A 12,956-nucleotide genomic window follows, 5' to 3' on the forward strand; every position below is an offset into this window, starting at 1 on the left:
GACGTGTCCTGGTCCAACAAACCCTTCTGAGACCTGAAGATGAGGGTCCGCTTAGGGCGTGGACCATCAGAGACATGTCCCGGCCCTACAATATATATCCGTATAAAAATCTGTTCTGAGCATTTCTGACTCAAATCACTACCATTACAACTGCGCGCTTACATTCGCATGTCGGGGCAAGCTAGCTTTTGTTCATTTCCCAGTGTGAATTCCCTCTGCTGCCAGTAGGTGGAGCTTCACCACACAAATCCAGATGAGGGAATGGCACATGTGTGTTAAGTTCTACAACACGAGGAGCCAAAGTAAACGTTTAAAGGTCCATAACTTTACAAATAACGCAGAACATGAAGCACACAAGCGTGAACACGGGAAACATCTGGTCTTCACTGGAGGGAAGGAATCGGGAACAATCAAGCGATGGGGGACTCACCATGGTGGTCTCCGCGATGGAGCCGAAGCTGTTGATGAAGATGTTGCAGGTGACGTTCACGGGAGGACCTAAGGACAAGGGACACACGAGAGAAGAGAGACAGAGTCAGGCGGGACAACGAGGAAACGAGGCGGAGACGCTCACGGTTTGGGGCCAAAGAGCCGAGTCGCTTCTAGAATGAAAAAAAGAACGTTAGCCAAGTTAGCGAAACAGCGATCGTCGCGGCGTGTGCTTCGTGAACAGACCTATTCACGGTTTAAAAGAACGAACACGGAAGGTTTCAAGTAAACGCGGGTGCAACGATCCAGGTACACGCCCGACTACGGTAAAACTACTGAAAATAGCACTTCCTGCGCGTGACCAAACTGATCGGAATGTGTTGCTTAGCTGCGCGTTGTCGTATGAGCCGGCGACAGTCCGAACGTGGAACCAAACGTCAGCTCGTTCTGCCATCGCCGAGAGGACGGATTCCAATCACAAGCAAACAGAAGAATCAGGAACTATTCTACGGCGAGAAACGATGTCGGTGTGAAATATGCGGATGGGACGAAGCTCTCGGGCAGAAGAAGAGAGACCTGCTCAGGACGTTTAAGCTCGTGGATAAAAACGGCATTGTCACCAGGAGGTTTGTGGCTTTTGTCAGTTGGAATCATAAGTGAAGAGTCGACACATTAGACGTCTGAAAAAGCCTCGAGTTCTGTTAAAAATTATGATGTTTCAGTGGAAATATCTTTTTACACGATTCCTAAACTATTACTATTCACACAGTAATCTACAGCGGAGATGATGGTGCAGATCTACACGGCCATCATTGAGTCCATCCTCACCTCCTCCATCACCTCCTCCATCACCTCCTCCATCACCTCCTCCATCACCGTGTGGTACGCTGGAGCCACAGCCAGGGACAAACAGAGACTACAGCGCCCTCTGCTGAGAAGGTGATCGGCTGCAGACTTCCATCTCTGCAGGACCTGAACATCTGCAGGACTCTGGGACGAGCAGGTCGGATCACAGCCGACCCTTCTCACCCTGGACATGGCAGGAGGCCACTCCCCTCAGGCAGGAGGCCACTCCCCTCAGGCAGGAGGCCACTCCCCTCAGGCAGGAGGCCTCTCCCCTCAGGCAGGAGGCTACGGTCCATCCGGACCAGAACCTCCCTCCATAAGATCAGTGTCTTTCCCTCTGCCGTTGGACTCATGAACACGGCCTAAGCAGCTTCACTCACTGTCACTTCTATTGCACTGCATAACTTTATATTTTATATTTTATTATATACATATCAAGTTTCTATATCTGTGAATTTTGTTCATGACAGATGGCAATAAAAACTATTCTGATTCTGATTCTTAGTATGGATTCATGTGGGATCAATGATAAAGTGGGACATTCTGTAAATAAGTGGGACAGTAACCAAAATGACCAAAAGACAGACAAAAGAGACTTTCTACATTTGGCTTAGACAAAAGAAGTGCAAGTCACACATTAAAAAAGCAAAGCTGCAAAGACTAAAATATTGAATTTTAGTCCTGACTCTGGCACCAGCAGGAGGCCGGTCCATGTTTAGTCCTGACTCTGGCACCAGCAGGAGGCCGGTCCATGTTTAGTCCTGACTCTGGCACCAGCAGGAGGCCGGTCCATGTTTAGTCCTGACTCTGGCACCAGCAGGAGGCCGGTCCATGTTTAGTCCTGACTCTGGCACCAGCAGGAGGCCGGTCCATGTTTAGTCCTGACTCTGGCACCAGCAGGAGGCCGGTCCATGTTTAGTCCTGACTCTGGCACCAGCAGGAGGCCGGTCCATGTTTAGTCCTGACTCTGGCACCAGCAGGAGGCCGGTCCATGTTTAGTCCTGACTCTGGCACCAGCAGGAGGCCGGTCCATGTTTAGTCCTGACTCTGGGCACCAGCAGGAGGCCGGTCCATGTTTAGTCCTGACTCTGGGCACCAGCAGGAGGCCGGTCCATGTTTAGTCCTGACTCTGGCACCAGCAGGAGGCCGGTCCATGTTTAGTCCTGACTCTGGCACCAGCAGGAGGCCGGTCCATGTTTAGTCCTGACTCTGGCACCAGCAGGAGGCCGGTCCATGTTTAGTCCTGACTCTGGGCACCAGCAGGAGGCCGTTACAGTCTAATCAACTGGAGACAAATTCATGGTCAAGTCTTGTTTTGACACTACACTTTTGATTTTTGTCGATGTTTTTTAGTTGGCAAAAAGCTGCTGATGTTGATGGTTTGACGTGGCTGTTACAGTCCACGTCTGAGGACATTTTTACCCTCAGAGTTGTAGGTTTTAGAGTGAGACTCTGGCGCCGGCCGCTGACACATTCTCTTTGTTTCTGTGAAGTCCATCCAGAGTGAGGCTGATCATTATCTCAGCCCCTCACACTCTGACTCCACATGCTGCACCACTCTTCCTGCTGATCCTTTCCCTGTCGACCCTCCCTCTGCCGATCCTGCCCCTGTCAACCATTCCCCTGCCGATCCTTCCCCTGTCGATCCTTCCCCTGTTGATCGTTCCCCTGTCGATCCTTCCCCCTGTCGACCCATTACTCTGCCGATCCTTTCCCTGTCGATCCTTTCCCTGTCGATCCTTCCCCTGCCGATCCTTCCCCTGTCGATCCTTCCCCTGTAGATCGTTCCCTTGCCGATTGTCCCTCTGCCGATCCTTCCCCTGTCGACCCTCCCCCTGCCGACCCCGCCTCCCTCCGCACCACTCCCGGCTCTTCTCCGTGACAGCCGTGTAATTGGCCATCACTGTAATCCAGACCCTGTTTCAGCCGCTCGCTCCCTCGGGCCGTTGAATTAGACGCTGGGTTTAGCTCGGGACAGTGAACGCTGTGCGCGCGCTCGGGACAGTGAACGCTGTGCGCGCGCTCGGGACAGTGAACGCTGTGCGCACGCTCGGGCCGCGACCTCGCAACGTGGCAGGCAATTCTGTCCACAGCTTTTCTGGACAAAAGAAACCGAGCTGTGCCATTTAGATTTAGCCATGTAAATGATTAGAATATGACAAGGAACAAGGGCTAGACCAAGGCTAAACCAGAGCTAAACCAGAGCTAAACCAGGGTTTGAACCAGGGCTAAACCAGGTCTAAACCAGGGCTAAACTAGGTCTAAACCAGGGCTAAACTAGGGCTAAACCAAGGCTAGACCAAGGCTAAACCATGGCTAGAACAGGGCTAAACCAGGGTTAAACCAAGACTAAACCAGGGCTAAACCAGGGCTAAACGAGGACTAAATCAGGACCAAACCAGGACTAAACCAGGGCAAAGCCAAAACTAAACCAGGGATAAACCAGGACTAAAACAGGTCTAAACTAGGGCTAAACAAGATCTTATTCAAGACCAAACCAGGACTATGCTTTTTGTTCCCTCTGGTCATCTGAAGTAGACGCTCCCGCTCGGGACAGTGAACCGGTCACGACTTCACAACAAAACACGCAATTTATTCCAGCGTTTCAAGGACAATGAATACGCTTTGGAAATGAGCAACGTAGTCGTGCTGTTTAGGTTCTGAAACGTAAACAGTTAGAATATGACGAGATACAAGGACGAGGTCAGGGCTAAACCGGGTCTAAACCGGTACTAAACGAGAACAAAAAGAGGACAAGAGTTCCTCGCTCCCTCGGGGCATTAGAAGCCGACGCTTAGCTCAGGACAGTGAACGCATCGCTGTGTGTGGACGGGCCATGACCTCGCAATGAAACACACAATTTATTCTGCTGCATTTCAGAGTCTGAAACTGGAGATATTTGTGGAAAAAACTAAAATAACTCATACAGTCGGTTTATTTGAACTTTATTCACACGGCAGCTAGCATTGGTTTTCAGTTAGCGTTCCATACATTGAAATCATGAACAGTAACGACAAAGAAGAAAGCAAATATTAGGCGGCTTCAAATATGATTATTTTGTTGGTTCTTACGATTACATTGCGACCTTGCCATCCCCACGACATCATTACCTGTCATTCCTCTGTTCACATTTCTCTGGCCTAAATCCTCGGTAAAAGACTTCGGAGGCCTTCGTTGGCCTAAAGCGTCAGCCTAAAACAAACTGCCGCTTTTAAGTCGCCGCTTTTCACCGGGATTTCGCTTCTTTTCCATTTCTGAGACTTAGACGGCGCGAGTCCCGCCCCCCGCCGCCTTTTCAGACGGGCATCGCTTTGAAGCGGGGATTTCAACGACAGCGCGGATCCTCGTAGGAGTTTTCAGAGCCTGAGCCGCTCCTGTCTGAAGCGACAAAGACGAGCCGCGCAACGCTGATAAAACTACACGGGGTTTAGGCGGGAAAAGCTCTGGCAAACGTTTACGCTCGCCGTCACCGCGCGGGTGCCTTGTGCATCACGCCAAAAGGTGTTTACGCTCAGTGAAGGCCGGGCAACGCGACAAGAACATGAATCACAATGTTTTTCTTCCCATCGAACGATCTCGATCTTATCAAAAACAAGCAGTTTCCAGAGCGTAAACACGGCAGATGTTTGACTGTTGCCGTTTCAAATAATTTGGACGATTAGAAATGAAATAATCTCCATTAAAATGTGTCGTTTTCAGTGTTATTCCAGTGCTCATGTGTCACATTCATGGATTTACCTTGTTTTTACACTGGATACCTTTGGATCTGTAAAATCCTTGGCGTTATAATCTTGTTATTTTGCTGCTAATGTGAATAATAAAGTATTTATAGCGTAATTGCACTTAAAAAAGGAGGTATGATGTTAATAATGCTCAAGGAAACAACGGATCCTGGATCAACTCTTCTGTTTTCTCTAAACTCTAAAACTCTTCCAGATTTTAGATCAATTTTCTCTGTTATTTAGCCGTTTCTTACATACATGTTTGTTTCGTTTGTCGTTATTTTGTTTGTCGTTGTGTTGTAGAAGCTGCAAAGTCAAAAGAACTTGAACAAATCGTCAAGAAACGCGCGTCATGAGTTCATTTTTATGACATTAAAACAATAACACAAAAGGTTTGATCAAATCGAAGTCCAGACACGGCTAAACTTGCAACGTTTCACCGTTTCAGAATGACGATGAAACACGTACGGCTTTAAAACACGCACACAATCTGATCCCGTTTGGTAAAGTGCGTCTCTTTTTTCGCGTCGGAGCAGATGAAATACTGTCGGCGTTTAATGCGACGCGATATTAAAGTGTCCTTCGCGCGCTCGCAGTCGTCCTCCTCAGTCTCGCTTTGCACGAGGACACGATGCGTGTATTAGCAGCTCGTACACACACATTGGGATCACGGGGCCCGAGCGAAGTCCCGTTCGGACTCCGCCTCGGCCGCCGTGTGCCCGCGACGCCTTCGAAGACGCGCGGGAAACGTGGGCGCAAAGAGAATAACGAAACGTACGACCGGGGTATATACTCGTACATGAGCGACGGGATTTAGCTTTACACTTTAGCACTTTAGAGTTTGGCGAAGGAAGTTCTCGATACTTTCCAGATTTTTCAATTGCCAATTCAACAGAAATGTGTCTTTAAATGTCTTAATTGATAGTTTCAGTATCGAACAAATGCGACTGGATTGTAAAAAGACCTGCCAAAGCGAAGCTGTATCACTTACGCTCGATATACGCACAATATTCACGGGCCAAATGTTCAGCAAGTATCTTAAAAATGACATTCAGCATTTCCTCGTGTTTCCCGCCTCTAGAATGTGCGTCGACGCTTGTGCATTTCCTCGTTTCTCTGATGCGCTCGTCTCTGATTGGTCAAAGAGTCGTCTTCTTCGGGGATTTAAAGCGCCTCCTACAGGTCGGACGACTCATTGAACTAAAATGCATTTATGATAAATATAATTTGAATTTTGCTCAAAATGTTATCACAGAATAGCACATTTTACAGGTTTACAATTTCACTTCCTGTTTGTAATTGATGACATCGCACTAGGAAATTACCCAGCAAACACTGGGCCAAAACTCATCTAATTTCACCATTTGTTTTATTTGCCAAATAAAAATATATGAGAGCGACTTTATTTTGTTGAGTTAATGTTTAAAGAGTCAAAAAAGTTGTTTCATTGTGTAAATTCTTCATAAACTTTGACTGGAATGAGTGTCCCTGGTGTGATGTCACTTCCTGTCCCTGGTGTGATGTCACTTCCTGTCCCTGGTGTGATGTCACTTCCTGTCCAATTCTACAGATTTTTAAAGGTTTTCTACACAAATACCTGCTGGATGGGTGTAAAACTATAATTAATATGAACAACGGGTATAAATACATCAATTAAAGTCAACATTAGAACATCCTAAAAACCTGACAGATGCTCTTTAACCTGGTCGGAGCAGGTTTGGAGCGTTACCACGGAGACCGGCCCTGACAGCGCGCGACGCAGATGTGTTTATTGTGTATTGTTCACAGACGAGCGGAGAAAAGGCGTTGAAACGCGCCCGTCGAGTCGCTCGTTCTCTTTATTACAGACGTGGACGATAACGTTATAGATTATGCGAGCGTAATAATCGTTTACTATGAATCACGTGCGATCGAAAATACACCGCGGAAACATTAAAAGAGTTTGTTATTGCTCCGTTCGTTAAGAGAACAGGTAATAATGGAGTCGATCATAAACTTCAGTGTTCATTTGCAGTGCCAGCTCCCAGAATGCAACTCTGCAACAAAAAGTGCAGACGAGGGTTCGGCGTTTAGCAGCCGCGCGAAACAACAAGACCAGCGTTTTGTTAATTACAAGAGTTCATTCGACGTGATTATGCCGAGCGTCGGATGTGAAAAAAGTATAAACAAAGAGCAAGTTTTTCTTTTGTTTTTCATTTTCGAGCAGCAGAAAAAATGTCAATTGACTTAAAACAGAACAACAGAGTCAAACGTAAAAGAAACGAGAATTTAACTATTTTTTTTTATCTACTTTATCCCATTTTTGTTGATATATTTTAGTGAACTCAAAACGGTAAAGCGCCCCCTACAGGTCGGACGACTCATGAACTAAAATACAGTAAAGTTTTATATATTTAAAATTTTGCTAAAGATGATAAAAAATCTTCTCACAGAATAGCACATTTTTAGGTTTATAATGTCACTTCCTGTTTGTAATTGATGACATCATAGTAGGAAATTACCCAGCAACCACTGGGCCAAAACTCATCTAATGTCACCGTTTATTTATCCGACAAATAAAAATATATGAAAGCGACTTTATTTTGTTGAATTAATGTTTAGAGCGTCAAAAAAGTTGTTTCTTTGCGTAAATTCTGCATAAACTTTGACTGGAATGATGGTGTGATGTCACTTCCTGTCCTTTTTCTACAGATTTTTCAATGTTTTCTCCACAAATACCTGCTCAACTGGCTGAAAACTATCATTTATATGTACAACAGGTACAAATACAACAAATAAAGTCAAAACTAGAACATGGTAAAAACCCGTCATACGTCACTTTACGGCGTAAATATGACCAAAGCTGGACTCAAACAAACTACAGAAGCTTTCTCTAAATAAACATGCCGAAGCTACAGAACAGACGACCTGGATAAACAAACACATGCTCTCTCCACTGGACATGGATTATGATAAATAATGTAAATGTGAGGTACAGAGTGCACATTAGAGCAGAAACAGAGCTATAAAAAGAACAAATGAAGGTTTTCTCTGCGCTAGAATCAGCTGGACGTTAGAGACACGTGAATAAACTCAAACAGACGCAAGATGCATCCCAGAAAGAACGTTTGACCTCTTTAGTCTCCTTAGTTTAGTTTGTTTACCTCTTTAGTCTCCTTAGTTTAGCTTATTTACCTCTTTAGTCTCCTTAGTTTAGCTTATTTACCTCTTTAGTCTCCTTAGTTTAGCTTATTTACCTCTTTAGTCTCCTTAGTTTAGCTTATTTACCTCTTTAGTCTCCTTAGTTTAGCTCATTTATCTCTTTAGTTTCCTTAGTTTAGTTTATTTACCTCTTTAGTCTCCTTAGTTTAGTTTATTTACCTCTTTAGTCTCCTTAGTTTAGCTTATTTATCTCTTTAGTCTCCTTAGTTTAGTTTATTTACCTCTTTAGTCTCCTTAGTTTAGCTTATTTACCTCTTTAGTCTCCTTAGTTTAGCTTATTTACCTCTTTAGTCTCCTTAGTTTAGCTTATTTACCTCTTTAGTCTCCTTAGTTTAACTTATTTACCTCTTTAGTCTCCTTAGTTTAGCTCATTTATCTCTTTAGTCTCCTTAGTTTAGTTTATTTACCTCTTTAGTCTCCTTAGTTTAGCTTATTTATCTCTTTAGTCTCCTTAGTTTAGCTTATTTATCTCTTTAGTCTCCTTAGTTTAGTTTATTTACCTCTTTAGTCTCCTTAGTTTAGCTTATTTACCTCTTTAGTCTCCTTAGTTTAGCTTAGTTACCTCTTTAGTCTCCTTAGTTTAGCTTATTTATCTCTTTAGTCTCCTTAGTTTAACTTATTTACCTCTTTAGTCTCCTTAGTTTAGTTTATTTACCTCTTTAGTCTCCTTAGTTTAGCTTATTTACCTGTTTAGTCTCCTTAGTTTAGCTCATTTACCTCTTTAGTCTCCTTAGTTTAACTTATTTACCTCTTTAGTCTCCTTAGTTTAGTTTATTTACCTCTTTAGTCTCCTTAGTTTAACTTATTTACCTCTTTAGTCTCCTTAGTTTAGCTTATTTATCTCTTTAGTCTCCTTAGTTTAGTTTATTTACCTCTTTAGTCTCCTTAGTTTAGCTTATTTACCTCTTTAGTCTCCTTAGTTTAGCTTAGTTACCTCTTTAGTCTCCTTAGTTTAGCTTATTTATCTCTTTAGTCTCCTTAGTTTAGTTTATTTACCTCTTTAGTCTCCTTAGTTTAGCTTATTTACCTCTTTAGTCTCCTTAGTTTAGCTTATTTACCTCTTTAGTCTCCTTAGTTTAGCTTATTTACCTCTTTAGTCTCCTTAGTTTAGTTTATTTACCTCTTTAGTCTCCTTAGTTTAGCTTATTTACCTCTTTAGTCTCCTTAGTTTAGCTTATTTACCTCTTTAGTCTCCTTAGTTTAGCTTATTTACCTCTTTAGTCTCCTTAGTTTAACTTATTTACCTCTTTAGTCTCCTTAGTTTAGCTTATTTATCTCTTTAGTCTCCTTAGTTTAGTTTATTTACCTCTTTAGTCTCCTTAGTTTAGCTTATTTATCTCTTTAGTCTCCTTAGTTTAGTTTATTTACCTCTTTAGTCTCCTTAGTTTAGCTTATTTACCTCTTTAGTCTCCTTAGTTTAGCTTATTTACCTCTTTAGTCTCCTTAGTTTAGTTTATTTACCTCTTTAGTCTCCTTAGTTTAGTTTATTTACCTCTTTAGTCTCCTTAGTTTAGCTTAGTTACCTCTTTAGTCTCCTTAGTTTAGCTTAGTTCCCTCTTTAGTCTCCTTAGTTTAGCTTAGTTACCTCTTTAGTCTCCTTAGTTTAGCTTATTTACCTCTTTAGTCTCCTTAGTTTAGCTTAGTTACCTCTTTAGTCTCCTTAGTTTAGCTTAGTTACCTCTTTAGTCTCCTTAGTTTAGCTTATTTACCTCTTTAGTCTCCTTAGTTTAGCTTAGTTACCTCTTTAGTCTCCTTAGTTTAGCTTATTTACCTCTTTAGTCTCCTTAGTTTAGTTTATTTACCTCTTTAGTCTTGGTTTAGTTTATTTACCTCTTCAGTCTCCTTAGTTTAGTTTATTTACCTCTTTAGTCTTGGTTTAGTTTATTTACCTCTTCAGTCTCCTGTGATGCTGGAGCAGTGATGCTGGAGCAGCAGCATCACAGAGAGGGAGGAAGAAGCTGGACAAAGCTCCGTCCTGGGCTGTCCCCTGGACTCGTGCAGGAGGTGGGGACAGAAGGGTCCTGGCTAAACTCACATCTCTGCTGGACCATGAGTGCCGCCCCCTGCAGGACACTCTGTCCCCTGCAGGACACTCTGTCCCCTGCAGGACACTCCGTACACTCTGTCCCCTGCAGGACACTCTGTCCCCTGCAGGACACTCTGTCCCCTGCAGGACACTGTCCGCTCTGGAGAGCAGCTTCAGTGACTGATCCACCCTCGCTGTGTGAAGGAGACGTTTCACAGTCTGTCCTTCTGCTGCTGTCAGACTCTAACAAACACTGTCCTGAACATGTGCAATACTGATGTAACCATGTGCAATACTGATGTAACCATGTGCTATACTGATGTAACCATGTGCTATACTGATGTAACCATGTGCAATACTGATGTAACCATGTGCTATACTGATGTAACCATGTGCAATACTGATGTAACCATGTGCTATACTGATGTAACCATGTGCAATACTGATGTAACCATGTGCAATACTGATGTAACCATGTGCAATACTGATGTAACCCTGTGCAATACTGATGTAACCATGTGCTATACTGATGTAACCATGTGCAATACTGATGTAACCATGTGCAATACTGATGTAACCCTGTGCAATACTGATGTAACCATGTGCTATACTGATGTAACCATGTGCTATACTGATGTAACCATGTGCAATACTGATGTAACCATGTGCAATACCATCATATTCATGTGCAATACTGAATCAACCATGTGCAATACCTGTAAATAATTGTTGTTCTATTTAGTTTTTATTCGGTTTACTTACCTGCTAATAGTATTACCTAGTCTTGTGCAAGCTATTTTTACTTTATTTTATTTTATTCTATTATCATTATTTTATCATTATTATCTAATTTTTTATCTTTATCTTTTTATTTTTATTTATCTATTTTATTTCCCCCCTCCATTCCATATTAAGAGAGGAGAGGAGTTTTTGTTCATAAGAGTTTTCTTCTATTAAGAGTGTGTTTTTGAAACTTCCTCCTGTTTCTACTGCAGTGGAACAACCACATTTCCCCTTGTCTTGTCTTATTATATCTTATCTTAGTTTAGTTTATTTACCTCTTTAGTCTCCTTAGTTTAGTAATAAACTAGTAGTAGTAGTAGTAGTAGTAGTAGTAGTAGTAGTAGTAGTAGTGATAGTGGTAGTGGTAGGGGTAGTGGTAGGGGTAGGGGTAGTAGTAGTATTAGTAGTAGTAGTAGTAGTAGGAGTAGTAGTAGCAGTGGCAGTGGCAGCAGTAGTAGTAGTAGTAGTAGTAGTAGTAGTAGTAGTAGTAGTAGTAGTAGTAGTAGTAGTAGTAGTAGTAGTAGTAGTAGTAGTAGTACTAAACAGTGCTGGAGTAAATGGCTGCTGAATATTTGATGTTTCCTGAGCCTTGAGTCTAAACGCAGCATGAATTATAAATCACACCTTTTACGCTTCAAACACATGATCCAAGAAGTACTTTAAGATTTACCTCAAAACTTTACTTTATAAAAGAAAAACAGATAAAATACTTCAAAATCTGCCTAGTTTAGACCTGGTTTAGACCAGGTTTAGTCCTGGTTTTAGACCTGGTTTAGTCCTGGTTTTAGACCTGGTTTAGTCCAGGTTTAGACCTGGTTTAGTCCTGGTTTTAGACCTGGTTTAGTCCAGGTTTAGTCCCGGTTTAGTCCCGGTTTAGTCCTGGTTTGGACCTGGTTTAGTCCAGGTTTAGTCCCGGTTTAGTCCCGGTTTAGTCCTGGTTTGGACCTGGTTTAGTCCAGGTTTAGTCCCGTTTAGTCCTGGTTTAGTCCTGGTTTGGACCTGGTTTAGTCCTGGTTTAGACCTGGTTTAGACCTGGTTTACACCTGGTTTGGACCTGGTGTAGTCCTGGTTTAGTCCTGGTTTAGACCTGGTTTACACCTGGTTTGGACCTGGTGTAGTCCTGGTTTAGTCCTGGTTTGGACCTGGTTTAGTCCTGGTTTAGTCCTGGTTTAGTCCTGGTTTGGACCTGGTTTAGTCCTGGTTTAGTCCTGGTTTGGACCTGGTTTAGTCCTGGTTTAGTCCTGGTTTGGACCTGGTTTAGTCCTGGTTTAGTCCTGGTTTAGTCCTGGTTTAGTCCTGGTTTAGTCCTGGTTTGGACCTGGTTTAGTCCTGGTTTAGTCCTGGTCTGGACCTGGTTTGTCTCTGGTTTGTCTCTGGTTTGTCTCTGGTTTGTTTCTGGTTCGTCTCTGGTTTGTTTCTGGTTTGTCTCTGGTTTGTTTCTAGTTTGTCTCCTGTTGGACGTTGTGTTTGGAGGATCAGAGCGACAGAGACAGAGGCGGGAAAACCACCGTAATCGCTTTTTAACGATTTGTGGCTGAGTGGGTTAGCGCGCTGTCGTCCACGACGACGAGGACGAGTTCATTTCATGTGAAGCACGAGCCGGAGGAGACGGAACATAAAGACACTCTAAAGTCAGGCCCAACACGGGAAAGGACCAAGACCAGACCGGACCGGACCAAACCGGACCAGACCAGACTAGACCAAACCAGACCAGACCGAGACCGAGACCGGACCAGAGCAGACCAATACCGAACCGGACCAGACCAAACCAGACCAAACCAGACCGGACCAGACCAGACCAGATCAAACCAGACTAAACCAAACCAGATCAGATTGAGACCAGACCAGACCAAACCAGACCGAGACCGGACCAGACCGGACCAGACCAAACCAGATCAAACCAGACTAAACCAAACCAGATCAGATTGAGACCAGACCAAACCAGACCG

The 12,956-nt window shown here is 43.5% G+C and overlaps 1 protein-coding gene across 1 annotated transcript in view; it reads right to left on the reverse strand.

The window, feature by feature from the left end:
* Nucleotides 1-12,956, reverse strand: part of LOC140357115 (glycine receptor subunit alphaZ1) — a 161,788-nt gene that overhangs the window by 57,065 nt on the left and 91,767 nt on the right. The window contains exon 3 of the mRNA XM_072442033.1: nt 431-498. Within this exon, the coding sequence (XP_072298134.1) occupies nt 431-498 (68 nt within the window). The remainder of the gene's footprint in view (nt 1-430; nt 499-12,956) is intronic.

The sequence above is a fragment of the Eucyclogobius newberryi genome, unplaced genomic scaffold (genome assembly GCF_026437365.1).
Source record: "Eucyclogobius newberryi isolate DKJ021-1_F unplaced genomic scaffold, fEucNew1.0.hap1 SCAF_125, whole genome shotgun sequence".
Taxonomy (NCBI): Eukaryota; Metazoa; Chordata; class Actinopteri; order Gobiiformes; family Gobiidae; genus Eucyclogobius; species Eucyclogobius newberryi.